A 14,803-nucleotide genomic window follows, 5' to 3' on the forward strand; every position below is an offset into this window, starting at 1 on the left:
TTGTGTGTGAGCAGCCATTAGGTTCGAAAACTGAAAATGCGTTTGTATTTGGGGGCGCGCATGGCGGGGAAGGGGTCTCTGCAGAGATTTCGGTGGGAGGGATGCAGCGGTAGGTTGCGCTGTAGGGAGGGAGGGCGTGCTGCAGGGGCTGGAGAGGCGGGGGTGCAGAAAAGGTCGTCCGTAGGGGATCCAAGGGGAGCTGTGCAGATGGCCAAAGGGGGAGGCGGGGGGCGAGCCGAGGCCGCAGAGTTTTCCGGGGAGTGGAGGGGTGGCCATGCAGATGACTAAGCCGGGGGAGGGACTCCTGTGGGTGGCGGGGTGGGGGTGGGGTGTGCGTGAGTGTGTGTGGCTGGGCTGGGGGGAATCTGGGGCGGGGCATGCACCCGCGGCCACAGGGAGTGGGGGCGGGGCTGCCCTCCCCGGCCGCGCCGCGAGCGGGCGCCTGTGCGAGTGTCCGCTGCAGCGCGCGCGCGCGAGCCCGGGAGAGGCTCCAGAGCGAGTCGGTCCTCGCGGCTCAGCCCGCTCCCCCGCGCCCTATGTGAGGGACCCGGGGAGGCCAGCGGCGCAGGGGAGGGCGAGGCATGTGCACGGGCAAGGGGGTGCTGCAGCCGCCCGGGGAAGAGGAGGACGGCGGCGGTGAGGAGAGCGGGGGGCTCGGCGCTGCGGGCCCGGGCCGAGGGGATGCAGCGGACTGTGTGTGTCTGGCAGTAGCTGACGCGAGACGGCGAAGAGGCGCTGGAGATCTGGGAGAAGGGCGACCGGGAGGAGGCGGCCGCGGTGGCCGCGAGAAGTAGTAGGACGGGCGGCGGCGGCGGCGGCGGAGACGGCAGCCCTGAAATGCATTTTCCTCTCCAGCGGCCATGTTAACCAGGAAACCTTCGGCCGCTGCTCCCGCCGCCTACCCGACCGGTAAGGAGGGCGGCGCCGCTCCGCCGGCCCCCGCACGGCCGGCGCCAGCCCTCGTGGCGCGGGCGCCCGCTGCCCGCGGGACCTCGAACAAAGTCTGCGCCGCGGCGGAGCTCCCGGGCGGACGGCGCGCCCTGGCCTCGGCTCCGCTCATTGTTGCACGCGGGCCCCAGGTGGAGCCCTCCGACCCTGCTGGGCAGGGGCCGTCCGGGTCTCCCCCAGCCCTGGGCTTGGCGAAGCGGTGGCGCCCCGGCCAACAGTCCAACCCCACTCCAGGCCTGCGGCAGCCTGCAACGTGGGCCGCCCAGTCCCTGCCCAACGCGGCTCCCCTCGGGGTCGCGAACTCGAGCACCCGGGCCCGACTTAACTTTGCAGCTGCCTGTGCCCCTCCCGTGGGTGCTCGCTGGGTATCCGTGTTCTGGACGCCCGTTTTGACTGTCCCCGTGTCTACCCCAAGGAGAACGGGGTTCGCTGCCTGGAGGGGTGGGGCGGGGCCATCGGGTCTGGGTGACTTTCTCCCCCCTGACCCTCTTTTGTCTCCTCCCGCGCGTGGCTCCCAGGCCGAGGAGGGGACAGCGCTGTTCGTCAGCTTCAGGCTTCCCCAGGGCTCGGAGTGGGGCCCCCCCGGAGCGGAGTGGGGACCGGCCCGCCCTCCCCCATCGCCCTGCCGCCCCTACGGGCCAGCAACGCTGCCGCCGCAGCCCACACGGTGAGACCCAGTCCGCGGGCGCCCGGGGGTAAGAGGTGCGGGAGGGGCTCGGGGCACAAACACCCGGATTTGTGGGTTCTGGCACCCGGAGAAGAGAGGTCGAAGTGTGTCTCCACGCCCCTGTCTGGTGGCTTCTCCTGGACGCCACCCTCTGTAACTTGGGCGAGTCCGAAGCTGCAGCCACAAAGGAAGATTCGTGGCAGGGGCCCCTCACTTCCCCTCCGGAGCCCGCCCACCCCTGCGCTCCTGTTCCTCAGAACTTCCCCGCTTGCTGCTTTCCTTCTCTTTCCTCCTTTTTTTTCTTTCTTGCTTCCCAGCGCTCCTTTCCCTGACCGGGTAAACATCCCCCCTCCCCCAACGTTGGATAGTGGGTATTTATAGATGTGTGTTAGGGGACAGCCAAGCCGTCCTGCCCGGAAAATCGATCCCCCAAAGAGCCTCCCAGGCCTGGCTCCAACCAGCAGGGAGCACCACCAATTGTCCCCAGCGTGTGGAAGCATGTTTTATGAGTGCTACAGGTTTGAGCACAGCAGAAATTGTAATTAACATTAACAAAACTAAGAGCCACAGCAGCTGTCAGAACAACAAGCCGCCCTGTAGGATTCTGCAGTGGATATTATTTAATAGCAAAGGGCCAGCTTTGCTTCGGAGGTGGGAAGGAAGGGCACCTGATAGACGCTGAGACCCCTCTGAGCGCGCAGAGCTGGAGGGGAGAGCCCAGTGGAACCGGTGACTGCAGAGACTGACCATCTGGATTTGACCTCAGTCTGTGCCTGTTCTCAGCTCCCAGGGATGGCCCTTGGATGGCGACTGCCAGCCTAGAGGAGGTGAAGGCTTCTGAGGTGTTATTCCCAGTTGGATCTTCCAGAGGAACTGACTGAGATGGTTTTCTGTATGAGGCATGCTTGCTTAGGATTTAGCTTTGTTTGTTATATGAAAGTTGAGTTTTGTAGAAAAGGCCATTTGTAGCTTTCCAGAGGAGCAGCTCTGAGAAGCAGCTCTGAGGGTAATGAGTTACAGGGAAGCTTGTTCATTAGAGGAGAATTTGTGAGAGGATGGCTAGAATGTAGGGTGGAGTATCTCCTTTGAGACCTGAACAGATGTGTACGAGTTTCATAGGAAAACATTTTGTGTTACTTCTCTCTCTCTTCTCTGTCCCTCTCTCTTTCTAGATCCAGGGGCTAAGAATTCATTACACATAAGTTTATCCATTCTGTGTTGTGCTATTGATGGTGGAAGAGAATCAGTCCATTGGACGAGTGATTTCTTACGGTTGAATGGTCTGGTCACAGTGACATTTTAGTTGAGGACTTGCTATTGTTTTAAAGGGCTTGGGTTTATTTGTCTGTTTGGAATCACCCGACAATTTGGAAAATATAACATCAGTTTTTTCCCACGTGTGAATGTAATCACACGACTTGGTGTGACCAGGGGAAAAAATCATTGGTTTGCATCTGGATTCCAGTTTTATAAGGGTTGGTTTTGCTTGATCAGAGCCTCTTTGCAATTGAAATATGTAATTGGGTTAGAGAAAATGAAAGGCATCCACTAGAAGAATAGCCTATGGTGGACCAAAAATGAAAAAAAAATGTGAGGGTGCTTCTTAGGACTCCTAATGAGGGATGCTTGTATTTTGCTGTGATATTAGCTATTTTTAACTTCCCTGTAAACTTCAGTATGCTGTTGATCTTTAGAGGCTTGGTTTTGAAAGTGTGATTTGGCGTTTTGTTCTTTAGTTTTTATTTTATTTGCACAACATTGAAGATGTCCTAGAACAGGGAAATGTAAAAGGACCACAGCATTCATCAGGTTCTACTCCTTAATTTTACAGATGAGGAAACTGACAAGTTAACTGGTTTGGTCAAGATTTCCCAGCCAATTCATATCAAGGCCGGAGCTAAAGCCCAGGCCCTCCCGAGTCTAGCTTTAATGTACTGCTTGACACTGCTATTTCTAGAAAATTGTGTTAATTTTATTATAAATGCAAGAACCCATATTCCCAAAAGACTTTCAGGTTTTTATAAGTTTTTAATGCCACAGCAGTTGCACCTGAGAAGAACTATTTTAAAATGAGTTTGTGTGTGTATGTGACATTAATAAGAGGAAAATGATCTTGTCATAGGAGCCTGCCCATATTTTCCCTTGTAAATGATATATATGGTAGGTAAATATAAGCTTATAAAGATTACGAACTTTGGAATTTACCTAGTCCATTGCTCTTTTTTCCCTGTCTCCATGGATGTATTACTGTACACTTAGTCATTTAGTTGATCTCTGTCATAAAAGTGTATCCAATAACTATCTTGTTTCCTACTGTTTTTTTCTTTCAGTGTTGTATGGGAGACATTAATATACTTATTTTTTAACTTCTCAAATATTAGTATGATGTCACTTTTATAAGTGTTTTACCGTTTAAAGCACTCCCCAGTTACCAGTTTTGTCTTAATGAAATAATTGGAATGAAAGGAGAATGAATATGCCTAATAAAAATAATAATATTTTGGAGAAGAAAAGGAAGTAGACATTTGACTTAGAGACCACACAGACCATCAGTTGTTTGAGGAGGGGCTAAAATTCCAGTCACTATGGACTCATTTTATTCCCATAACACTATATAACATTTCTAAGATGACATCATAGAAGTTTTAGAATGCCCAGAAATGTTAGCACAGTGAAATATCTGCTGTTTTCCATTTTATTATTGGAAGAAATTAAAACTACTAAACTGGTTAGACTATTGTTCTTACATAATTTTTAATACTAAATTATTTCCTTGTCAGAAATGGCTGTTGTAGCTCTCTCAATTTTAACCCATGCATTGTAGGCATCTCACAATTGCACTTACTCAGTGTATACAGGGATGGACTAAAGGAGATTTACACAATACGAATATATAATACAAGAGTAAACGGTGTTTCAAGTACTCACAACTGTAAGCCTACTTCTGCCCACCCCTGTATTTTCAAATGTGACAAGCACTGTGCGAGGACAGCATTGGTAAACAGGAGTAAGCCACAAGCTCAAGCTTCAGGGGGCTGAGTGAGAGTGAGAGGTTTTAGTCTCCTTCAGTTTATGATATAGTCCTGGCATTTGTGTCTGGAAATGTTTCGGCTTTTCTAGGGTTCCCCCATCCTTTATAGACCAGTTAATTGTGCTCCCAAGTTTGGCGTGTTTGAGACTCGAAGTCCTCCTTTACTAGAGCCTCTCATGTGAATCTCCTTAACATCTGGAAAGTTTTTAATATACCACACGTTGCTTTTATATGTTTAGTTGGTGTATATGCTACAGATCCTTTTTAACTGCTGCCATTTGCCTCCAAGTCTTTGCTGATGCACTGACTAACAGCTTGTGACTTGGGTCACCAGGGATGATTCCCAGTTCCCTGGGCGTTAACTTCATGTTTTCCTATGAAGGTACAAAGGTGCTTCTCAAGAATAACTCAGAGGTGAGAGTTAACATGGCTTTATTGACCAGTCTTTTTCCATTCAACGGATGTTTATTAGTGCTTACTGTATGTTTGGGTTTATATTAATAGGGACTGAAAAAGATAAGAGGAACCCTGCCCAGAAATTGCTCACAGCTAAGTGAATATATCCCATCTTAAAACAATTATAGTCACATGAAATATGTTACAATATATCAGCACAGTAGAAGCAAAAGGGAGTTCTACAGAAGAGGTTGCAGTTGAACTGGACATTGAAAGTTGATTAGGAGTTTTAAGCTTAGGTGTGGTTAGGAAGGAAAGGGCGATAGTAACAGTTCTTTACTCAATACTATATTAAGCACTTGATACATTTTACCTTATTTAATCCTCCTAAGAGCCCTAATGAGGTATCTTTGTCACCTTCTTTTTACTGATAAGGACACTGTGGTTCTGAGAGATTAAGTATCTTGCCCAAGATAAGGCAGTTAATCAGTGGTGGAGCTGGGATTCATTTCCTGTGTGTCTAATTGAAAATCCCTGGACTCCTAACTATTATGAAAATGACCTCACCAGAAGCAGAGGAGCATGAAAACAAGGGTGTTTCCACAGGTCTTGGGGAATGCAACTTTGTTACTCTAGGAGAGAATAATGACAGTTGTAGATGACGTTGGAAGGACTCAGGTCATTTAGATGCTACGTTTTAGAGTCTTGTGTTCTTGCCTATGAGTTCTTGTATTATCTGTGAAAATGGGAGCTCTTGTGGACCTGGCGAATAGTAACTGTAGACGTGCTATGGAGAGAAGACATTTGAGGAACTCTAGAGTTAGAAGCAAGGGGTCATGTTAGGAGGCTGCTTTGGTTGTCACAGTGAAAGAACGGGAGTGTGAGGGGAGGCAGTGGGGGTGGGATAGACGGAAAGGATGAGGTGCAATGATGACTTGGGAAGGTGAGGGAGACCTGGAGGAGGGATATTCAGGTATACTACTAAGTGACTCTGTGGAGGTGAAGCCTTTTGTTTATCAGAAATTAAGGGTTACTGAAGGAGGAATTGGTCTGGGTGGGAAAATCATGAATTGAGTTTGAGTTGCCTGTGGGAAAGGCCGCTGATTTGTAGTTGGACACGTGGGTCTTGAGCTCAGGAGACGTAGCTGGAGCAGGTCTGAGCTAGAGGTGTAGATTGTGGTCACCATCAACCAGGGAGAGTTATGAGAGTGAGAAGTTACAAGAGTTGAGGCTTAGACCCTGTGGAACCCGTGAACCAACCTATGGGTAGGTGAACGAATAGTTAATATTGTGGAGGAGACCAAGAGAAGACTGTTGGAAAGATGAGAAGTGATCAAGTTAATCGTCCAGCTCTCTTTAGTACTAGTCACTAAACTTTTGTGTTTGCATTTTAAATTATGCAAGACATTAAAATTGCTATTGTAGATACTGCAGTTGGTTTTAAATGCTCAAATGTTTTACTTTGCTATCTTTTTAGGAGTTCCTAAAGCTACAAGGTTGAGTTTGTCCCTAATGAAACCACATGCTTTTTATAGCATGCATTATACTGGTAATGTAGAATTTTCTAATGAAATCTCTCTGTGCTGCCCTAAAGGGAGTGAGTGGTTCTCTAGGAGAGATGTATTTCTGATTTCAGGTCATTTTATTCCCTGGTGCTTGGAGAAGACCACAGTGGGGAGGAGGGTGCAGACAGTGAGGTTTGGGAACAGAAGCAGTGGGCAAACCTGCACTTCTTTTATATATATCCAGTGCTTTCCTAACTCATTTTATGGACTGCTCTGCCTTTGGCATGGAACAAGATAAAATAACCTGTCCAGCTACCCTTAAAGAAGATACGTTCACTTAGCTTGGAATATCATTTGTGTGTTTAGTAAAAGGGTTCAACTAGAAGTCTTCCAGAAATCTGTCTTGAGAACTAAAATCCCTCAGTCTGTGAAATCATACTTCAGACATGCTCAAATACTATACTATATTCTACTTTGATTTTGAAAAATACAGAGAGAGAAATCTCCTCAGATAATCACCGTGCATGCCATGTGTCAGTTAAAGAAAGTTTGAAGGTCTTGGTCTGCTAGTAAGAAGGTCTTGGAATGTCATTTTATAACGTAGGTGGTCCCAAACCATTGCCTGAATCATTATATTACATGTGCAGAGCACGTCTGTGCTTATAGTGGTATATAAAGCCGGAAAGGTAGGACTTAGGAGGAGATAATAGTAAAAAATACTGATGGTAAAGGACTTCAGCTAGTTAGCTGTAAGCTTTTAGAGGGCAGGGACTCTGTCACTTATGTGGCTAAACCTCAGCTAACAGTGGTGGAATGAATGAGATGGATTGCGAATGACAAATTGGTATTTGAGATTTCATGTAAAAATCATCTCTGGATGCTTTAAGACTTGCAGGTGGTTGTCTAAGATGGCAAGAATTCCTAACTGGACGCGGGTATCCTGGCTGTTAGTCCTCTCCCACCCTGCACTTCTTGGCAATGATAATGCAAAAAGAAAGAAGTCTCACCTAGATTCTCAGTGGAGGGGGGAGGAGGGTTGGCTTAGACCATCCGTTTTGTTTAGACAGGAATGTTCGGGGATGGCATGTGTGCCTGAAAATAGAAATGGCTACTTTGTATTCCTTGTTGGAAAGCTGAGTCTCCCAGCAGCCCAGAGAAATACATGTCTTAAGAGAGCTCTGCCACTGACCAAAGGAAGGCCCCAAAGACTGTGACGGGTGGTTTGTTGGGCTGAATGGCCTTACATGGTCATCACAGTCAGTGAAGCCCAGAAACTTTTAAAAATAGGTTGGGGGTTACAAGATGCAGCAGTGCATGTCTACACGGGAATCTCAAGGCTAAAAGTGTGGTTTTCTTTGCCACCGGGTCATGCATTTTCTTAGGTGCAATCAGTCTGATTTCCAAGTACTGGAGACTGAGAATGAAGACACTAGTGTTTTCAGCAGAGAGCTAGCTAAACATTGGAGAAATAGAAGTGAACAAAACAGACATGGTTCCTGCCTTAGGGTAATGAAGGAGCTATTAGCTGGGGGCGGTGGAGCCAGTATAGAGTTTATGTGCTCATGCTTTTTCTGTATCCTGTTTCATTTTGATACCAAGTATATGGATTGAGGGGAACACCCATGATGTGCCAGGCCCTGTGCTGAACACTAGGTATAGAATGAGGAGCAAGAACGACATTTTCTGCCTCCCTCGGGAACTTGTTCTAAGGACCCTTAATATGCACAGCAAACCACTCATCTGTTAGGTGCAGCATTTATGGGTCCTTATTTCAGGATCTCAAATTCTGTAGCCTTACCCACCCATCTAACTTCTTTTTCCTTTATTTTGTCAGGCTGTCAGCATCATGCCCACTGTCCCTGTCTAGGTGTTCATGTTATCCCTCTTGGGCACACAGCTTTCCATGTGGTCAACCTGGTGCTGACTGTAAAGTCAAACCAAATTGGATTTGATAAAGTTGGGGGTGGGGAAAGACTTAGAACATACCCCGTTTGAATAGACAGACCTCTTCCATTCCATTCATGTTTCCTTTCTGAATTCCAGATTAGTGGCAGTAAGCACACAATGAATGATCACCTCCACGTCGGCAGCCATGGCCACGGACAGATCCAGGTACAGCAGCTGTTTGAGGATAACAGTAACAAGCGGACGGTGCTCACGACGCAACCAAACGGGCTTACAGCAGTGGGCAAAACAGGATTGCCAGTGGTCCCGGAGCGGCAGCTGGAGAGCATCCATCGGCGGCAGGGGAGCTCCACCTCTCTGAAGTCTGTGGAAGGCATGGGGAAGGTGAAAGCCACCCCCATGACACCCGAACAAGCAATGAAGCAATACATGCAAAAACTAACCACCTTTGAACACCATGAGATTTTCAGCTACCCTGAAATATACTTCTTGGGTCCAAATGCAAAGAAGCGCCAGGGCATGACAGGTGGGCCCAACAATGGTGGCTATGACGATGACCAGGGATCATATGTGCAGGTGCCCCATGATCATGTGGCTTACAGGTACGAGGTCCTCAAGGTCATTGGGAAGGGAAGCTTTGGGCAGGTGGTCAAGGCCTACGACCACAAAGTCCACCAGCATGTGGCCCTGAAGATGGTGCGGAACGAGAAGCGCTTCCACCGGCAGGCCGCTGAGGAGATCCGAATCCTGGAGCACCTGCGGAAGCAGGACAAGGACAACACCATGAACGTCATCCACATGCTGGAGAATTTCACCTTCCGCAACCACATCTGCATGACGTTTGAGCTGCTGAGCATGAACCTCTACGAGCTCATCAAGAAGAATAAGTTTCAGGGCTTCAGCCTGCCTTTGGTTCGCAAGTTTGCCCACTCCATTCTGCAGTGCTTGGAGGCTTTGCACAAAAACAGGATCATTCACTGTGACCTTAAGCCCGAGAACATTTTGTTAAAGCAGCAGGGTAGGAGTGGTATTAAGGTGATCGATTTCGGCTCCAGCTGTTACGAGCATCAGCGTGTCTACACGTACATTCAGTCCCGTTTCTACCGGGCTCCGGAAGTGATCCTCGGTGCCAGGTATGGCATGCCCATCGACATGTGGAGCCTGGGCTGCATTTTAGCCGAGCTACTGACCGGGTACCCCCTCCTGCCTGGGGAAGACGAAGGGGACCAGCTGGCCTGTATGATCGAACTGCTGGGCATGCCCTCCCAGAAACTGCTGGATGCATCTAAACGAGCCAAAAATTTTGTGAGCTCCAAGGGTTATCCCCGTTACTGCACTGTCACGACTCTCTCAGACGGCTCTGTGGTTCTCAATGGAGGCCGCTCCCGGAGGGGGAAACTGAGGGGCCCGCCAGAGAGCAGAGAGTGGGGGAATGCTCTGAAGGGCTGCGATGATCCCCTTTTCCTTGACTTCTTGAAACAGTGTTTAGAATGGGATCCTGTGGTCCGCATGACCCCTGGCCAGGCTTTACGGCACCCTTGGCTGAGGAGGCGGCTGCCGAAGCCTCCAGCCGGGGAGAAGACGGTAGTGAAGAGGATAACCGAGAGCACTGGTGCTATCACTTCCATTTCCAAGTTACCTCCACCTTCCAGCTCCGCTTCCAAACTGAGGACTAATTTGGCACAAATGACAGACGCCAATGGGAATATTCAGCAGAGGACAGTCTTGCCAAAACTTGTTAGCTGAGCTGAGTCCCCTGATGCTGGTAATCTGAAAGATACATTACGACGTTGCTGAGCCTTACTGGGTTGGAAAGGAGTCGCTCAGATCTGTTTTTATTTGCTCAATAACTCAACTCATTTGTATCTCTTCAGCACTTATTTTAATGTAAGAAAGTTGTTTTGTTTTTATAAAATACATGGAGACAATGCTTTAAGTTTTTATACTTTCGGAAACTTTTTGTGTTCTAAAAGTACGATGAGCCTTACTGTATTTAGTGTGGCAGAGTAATAAACATCAGTGGCAGGCCATTGATTACTTCATGACTGCCATGCATTTACAGATTGGTGTCAAAGACATTCACTATGTTTTGATGGGTCATAGTATATTCTCCCCAAGGTGATTGCCCCCAAAGGCCCCCCTTCTCTCTCCATGCGCCAGGTTCATGCACAGGTGTAGCATGTCCTGCTTCTGTTTTCTGTAGGTTATCTAGGTGGTACTTACGGTGGGAGGGGAATGGTCAGGGTGATTAAGATGATATTCCAAGAAAAACTGCACCTTAGAGATTTTTTTTTTTCTGAAGTCATGCTCAAACAAAAGAAAATTCTCAAGGTTGAAATGACCAGTTAGCATTCTGACATTCTCAAAGCTGGCCAACCAGACCTGGTGGGTAAATGAAAAAGGGTGTGTTCCTCCAAATCTAATATGATCAGCAAGCTGTTTTGTAAAGAAGCCTCATATGACAGAATTGGTCTTGCACCTAAATTTAGAAATGTATTCCATGAACTGTTCCTCCCTTCTCTTTGCTTTTCTCCTCCATTACTCTCTTACCACACATCTGTTGCTTGCATTAAGTTTTTTTTTTTCTTCCTTCAAATAGATATCCTAGACTGTTAATAGAGAAAAGAGACATTTCAGCTGTGATTATGACCATCGTTTCATATTCCAATTTAAAAAAGAACAGCAGCCTAGCTCCTTAGGTGGGGATTTCCACAGTTCCAAAGAAGGTTTAACAGATTAGCATGAGTTCCCACTTTCCAGGTACCACTGTAAGGTTCTCTTAGCCTGGGAAAGTATCAACTGTTTCTTTAAAAAAACAAAAATAAAACGAGGGTTGAAAATCCTCTTGATGTGCAGAAGTCATTGTGGCTGTTAGTAAGGCCAATTTTAACAGCAAATTTAAAGGAGGAAAAGTTCAGCCTCAAGTTAAATGGTTTGATTTATTTGTGACATTAGAAGAACCACGGAAATTGCATTCCTCTGTTTTATTTTACTTTCTTTTGGATTGCACTGATTGTTTTTGTGAGAATGACACTTTACCTGGAAAAGTAACTGAGAGTTAAAAGTAAAAGATTATTTTCTTCTCTGAATAATAATTATTTTCACAGTGGAAATTTCAGTATTTTATCACTTATGTATGAGCAGTGATATATATCAACTGCAAGGCACATGAAAAAATTTTTTAGTATGTGCAATTTAATATAGAAAGATTTCTGCCTGTTTGGAAATAGGTTCGGATAGTGTAAGTTAAGATAAATACTCTTTTATATGCACAGATATTGTATTGCCTGTAAATTGATTTACAAGTACTTAAAGCATGGTCCCCAGTGAGGCCAAGAAAGTTTCCGGTTAAGTTATTTTTAAAGATTAGTCCTACAGTTTCTCTTACTTTAAAAACAAAAAGTAGTTTTGAACAAAACACTTTACTTACCTTGAGGCTTTCTCAGTTGATGGTGGAGAAAAATGCTCAGGAAATATTACAGAAATTTGCCAAAAACGAGTAATAAGGTTAGCTTATTAATGAGATAGTGATGTTGATGTTTGCTTTTCTATTTAAGGATCTTACCAATAAATTAATTTGGCTCCTGTATTTAAAAATATAGCTTCTTTTCCTTACTCAGATTCTTTACCATATTGTCCACAACTCTGTGTAATCTGTGGAAGCACAATGTGTTAGTAATTTACATTTTAAACAATGCTCATGTGATGACACGGCACCCCCAATCACTGGCTACAGAATTTAAGGATTATGTACTTATTATTAAAATTTTGGCTTAAAGGCATAAGCCATGTAAGACTTGGTGTGGTGGCGTTGTAAAACCACAAGCTTCTTAATGATGGTTAGCTTCTTTAGGTCATTGAAATAAACAGAAACATGAAGGCTCTTTTACCCTCGCAATGCTCCTCTTCCGTATTCAGTCTCGTTTCCACATTTAGATTTAACTGTATGAACCTGAGCCTGCCGTTAATATGAATTTCCCTCTGAAATGATTATACATGGGAAAAGTTATAAATGGACGAATCATGTTTTTCTTTCCCCCACCACACAAAACTGGTTGTTAAGATGCCAACAAAGCATTTGTGACTATCTTTACTCACAAATGTAACCGGAAACTTTTAAGCCAAACTATGGTGTGCGCTATGGGGCTCCCGCCCTTCCCCCCAAAACAGTGAAATTTATTCACAAGAGCCACCCTGTTCAGTGTTTAGTGATAGAGCTGCTTTTCAAAAATTTTAGCTTAAAGTCAAAAAGAACAATGTTGCATCTTTGTGATTTTAAAACATAAATAAATGAAGGGCTCTGATAGGCTACTAGGAGTTGGCTTGGAAACAGTCCTTGGTCTCACAGGTTCCCATTGTCTAGGGATGTCTGAGCTGTTTTCAGGTTTAGGAATAGCACAGTGTCTTCTTGTCTTTGGTTGCAGCCTCCGCTGGCTCCATTGCTTGCACCACCAGAGTGTGCATCACCACGTAAGTGTACTGCTACAACAGTGGAACAACACAGTGATGCAAGACAGTATAGATTAACAGTAGAGGAGAAATTGTGCCCTTAGTGTTACAATGTGCCTTTTGTTCTGAGTGCCATGTTGTAGGGCATGCATTTTTTGGCCTCTTTAACTCTTTGAATGCTGGGCAGTAAGGATGGAACCCACCTCTGCAAAGATACATCTGTCTTAAATATCCAGTTACTCATAGGCCTTAATAGAAACCATAAGGCGTGAATCATCACCAGGCACTGAAAAAAAGTAACCATTGCTTAGTTACACAGGGAATTCCTATGTTGAAGGGGTTAAAGATGGTCTTTGTTGTATTTTAACATCAGACTGATTTTTTTAAATGATATTTTCTTTTGTTATGCTAACACTAGATAAAAATCGACTGTATTTGTAAAAATTTACCTCAAACCATTTAATTTTATAGTGTGATTAATCCCAGGGCATTTGGTATGAACCAAAGTGCATTCCTTTTCTATGTGCCTGGCTCTAGTAAGGATGGCCAGGGATTTTTACAATTTGGGTGCAAGGCACTTAAGCCACTTTTAAACTTACTGGATGGTTTGGAGTCATGTTAAAGGACTCCGTCAGAATGTTAGGAACACTTTAGGCATCAGTAGCATTGGGCCATATTGGAATCTTAACAGCGTGAATTATTTTAAAGAGAGCATTCATTTTTGTAATTTTTCTCATCAAGACTATTTCTGGTAAGCAGAAGACTTTCTAAAAAAAACAAAACAAAACTGATTTGGTTGGTAAAGGTTTTAATATCGCCCAACATAATGCTGTGGTAGCATTTTAAAAAGAACAGTATTTGTGAACTCTGTTTCTTAGGGGCTTGTACATCTCTCTGCTATGGACATATAAAAAATGAATTGTAATTATACTCAGCTCAACTGCTACAGTTATGTCTAGGCAGTGGCTTGGGTTTTCATCGAGCAACAACTTAGACACGTGACTGTAATATGCTGCAACTGTGTGTACTGAAAATATGTGAAAATGGTTGAATGTGGACTGTATATATGTATGTAAAAATTTCTGTGAGATGCTGCTGTCGCCACTTAACATGAAATATGTTCTAGTGGATTTTAATCCTAGTGGCCAGTTCTATGATACTGTATGTATTGTACAGCTGATGACAGGAGTAAGACTGTTCAGTGAATATTTGTTAAATTTTATTGTCGTGGCCAGAGATAATTTCAGAATAAAATTTTAATGTCCTACCTTACTTTTTCTCCCCTTTTCTAACTATAATTTTACTCCTGATCTATTTCTGGTGTTCTTGGGCTAGTAGCCTAGACAGTTGAGAATATAAATATTTCCAACAATAATTGATCTCTTATTCCATATAAATGTGCAAACTCCAAGTAAGAAAGACTCAGGTTTTCACAGGCAACTCTTGCTTTTCTCAGGATATTCTATTCCTTTATTCTTAATATTTCTATGGTAATTTTCCTTTATATAGCCCCTGCCATGTTCTCTATGTTGCTAGAACTTCAAATCTTGTTTCTTTATTCTTGTGTTTTGTGTGTGTGTGTTTAATCTTCAAAGCGACAGTTAAGCTGTGGGAGCAGAGTCTATAACCCCCAGCAGTCCTCATTCTTTTCTCTACACAGCTCTGGTAAGTTGTTACGTCCTCTTACCAGCTGCCCCATATGCTTTTTCATGCTTATGCTTTTGCAGTTCTTGTACTTTTGGTGGTCTCTGTGGTTCACATTTTTGGGGGTTTTAGTGTCTGTCTATCATGGCTGGATCAGAAAATAAGGCCTGTGAACTGCATCTAGCTCATGATTTGTCAAGTTCAGTTAATGCCAAGCTAAGAGTTTACTTAACAGATAGACAGCAAGCAGATGCTCTA

The 14,803-nt window shown here is 45.2% G+C and overlaps 1 protein-coding gene across 1 annotated transcript; it reads left to right on the forward strand.

The window, feature by feature from the left end:
* Window positions 1-452: 452 nt before the first annotated feature.
* Window positions 453-10,748, forward strand: DYRK2 (dual specificity tyrosine phosphorylation regulated kinase 2). The gene is made up of 3 exons (XM_090273576.1): window positions 453-909; window positions 1,467-1,615; window positions 8,591-10,748. Exons 1-3 carry the CDS (start codon window positions 861-863, stop codon window positions 10,196-10,198), a joined length of 1,806 nt encoding a protein of 601 aa, XP_090129702.1. The 5' UTR covers window positions 453-860; the 3' UTR covers window positions 10,199-10,748.
* The last annotated feature ends 4,055 nt before the right edge of the window (window positions 10,749-14,803 follow it).

Source organism: Furipterus horrens, unplaced genomic scaffold (assembly GCF_987537825.1).
Source record: "Furipterus horrens unplaced genomic scaffold, mFurHor1.1.pri manual_scaffold_4, whole genome shotgun sequence".
Taxonomy (NCBI): domain Eukaryota; kingdom Metazoa; phylum Chordata; class Mammalia; order Chiroptera; family Furipteridae; genus Furipterus; species Furipterus horrens.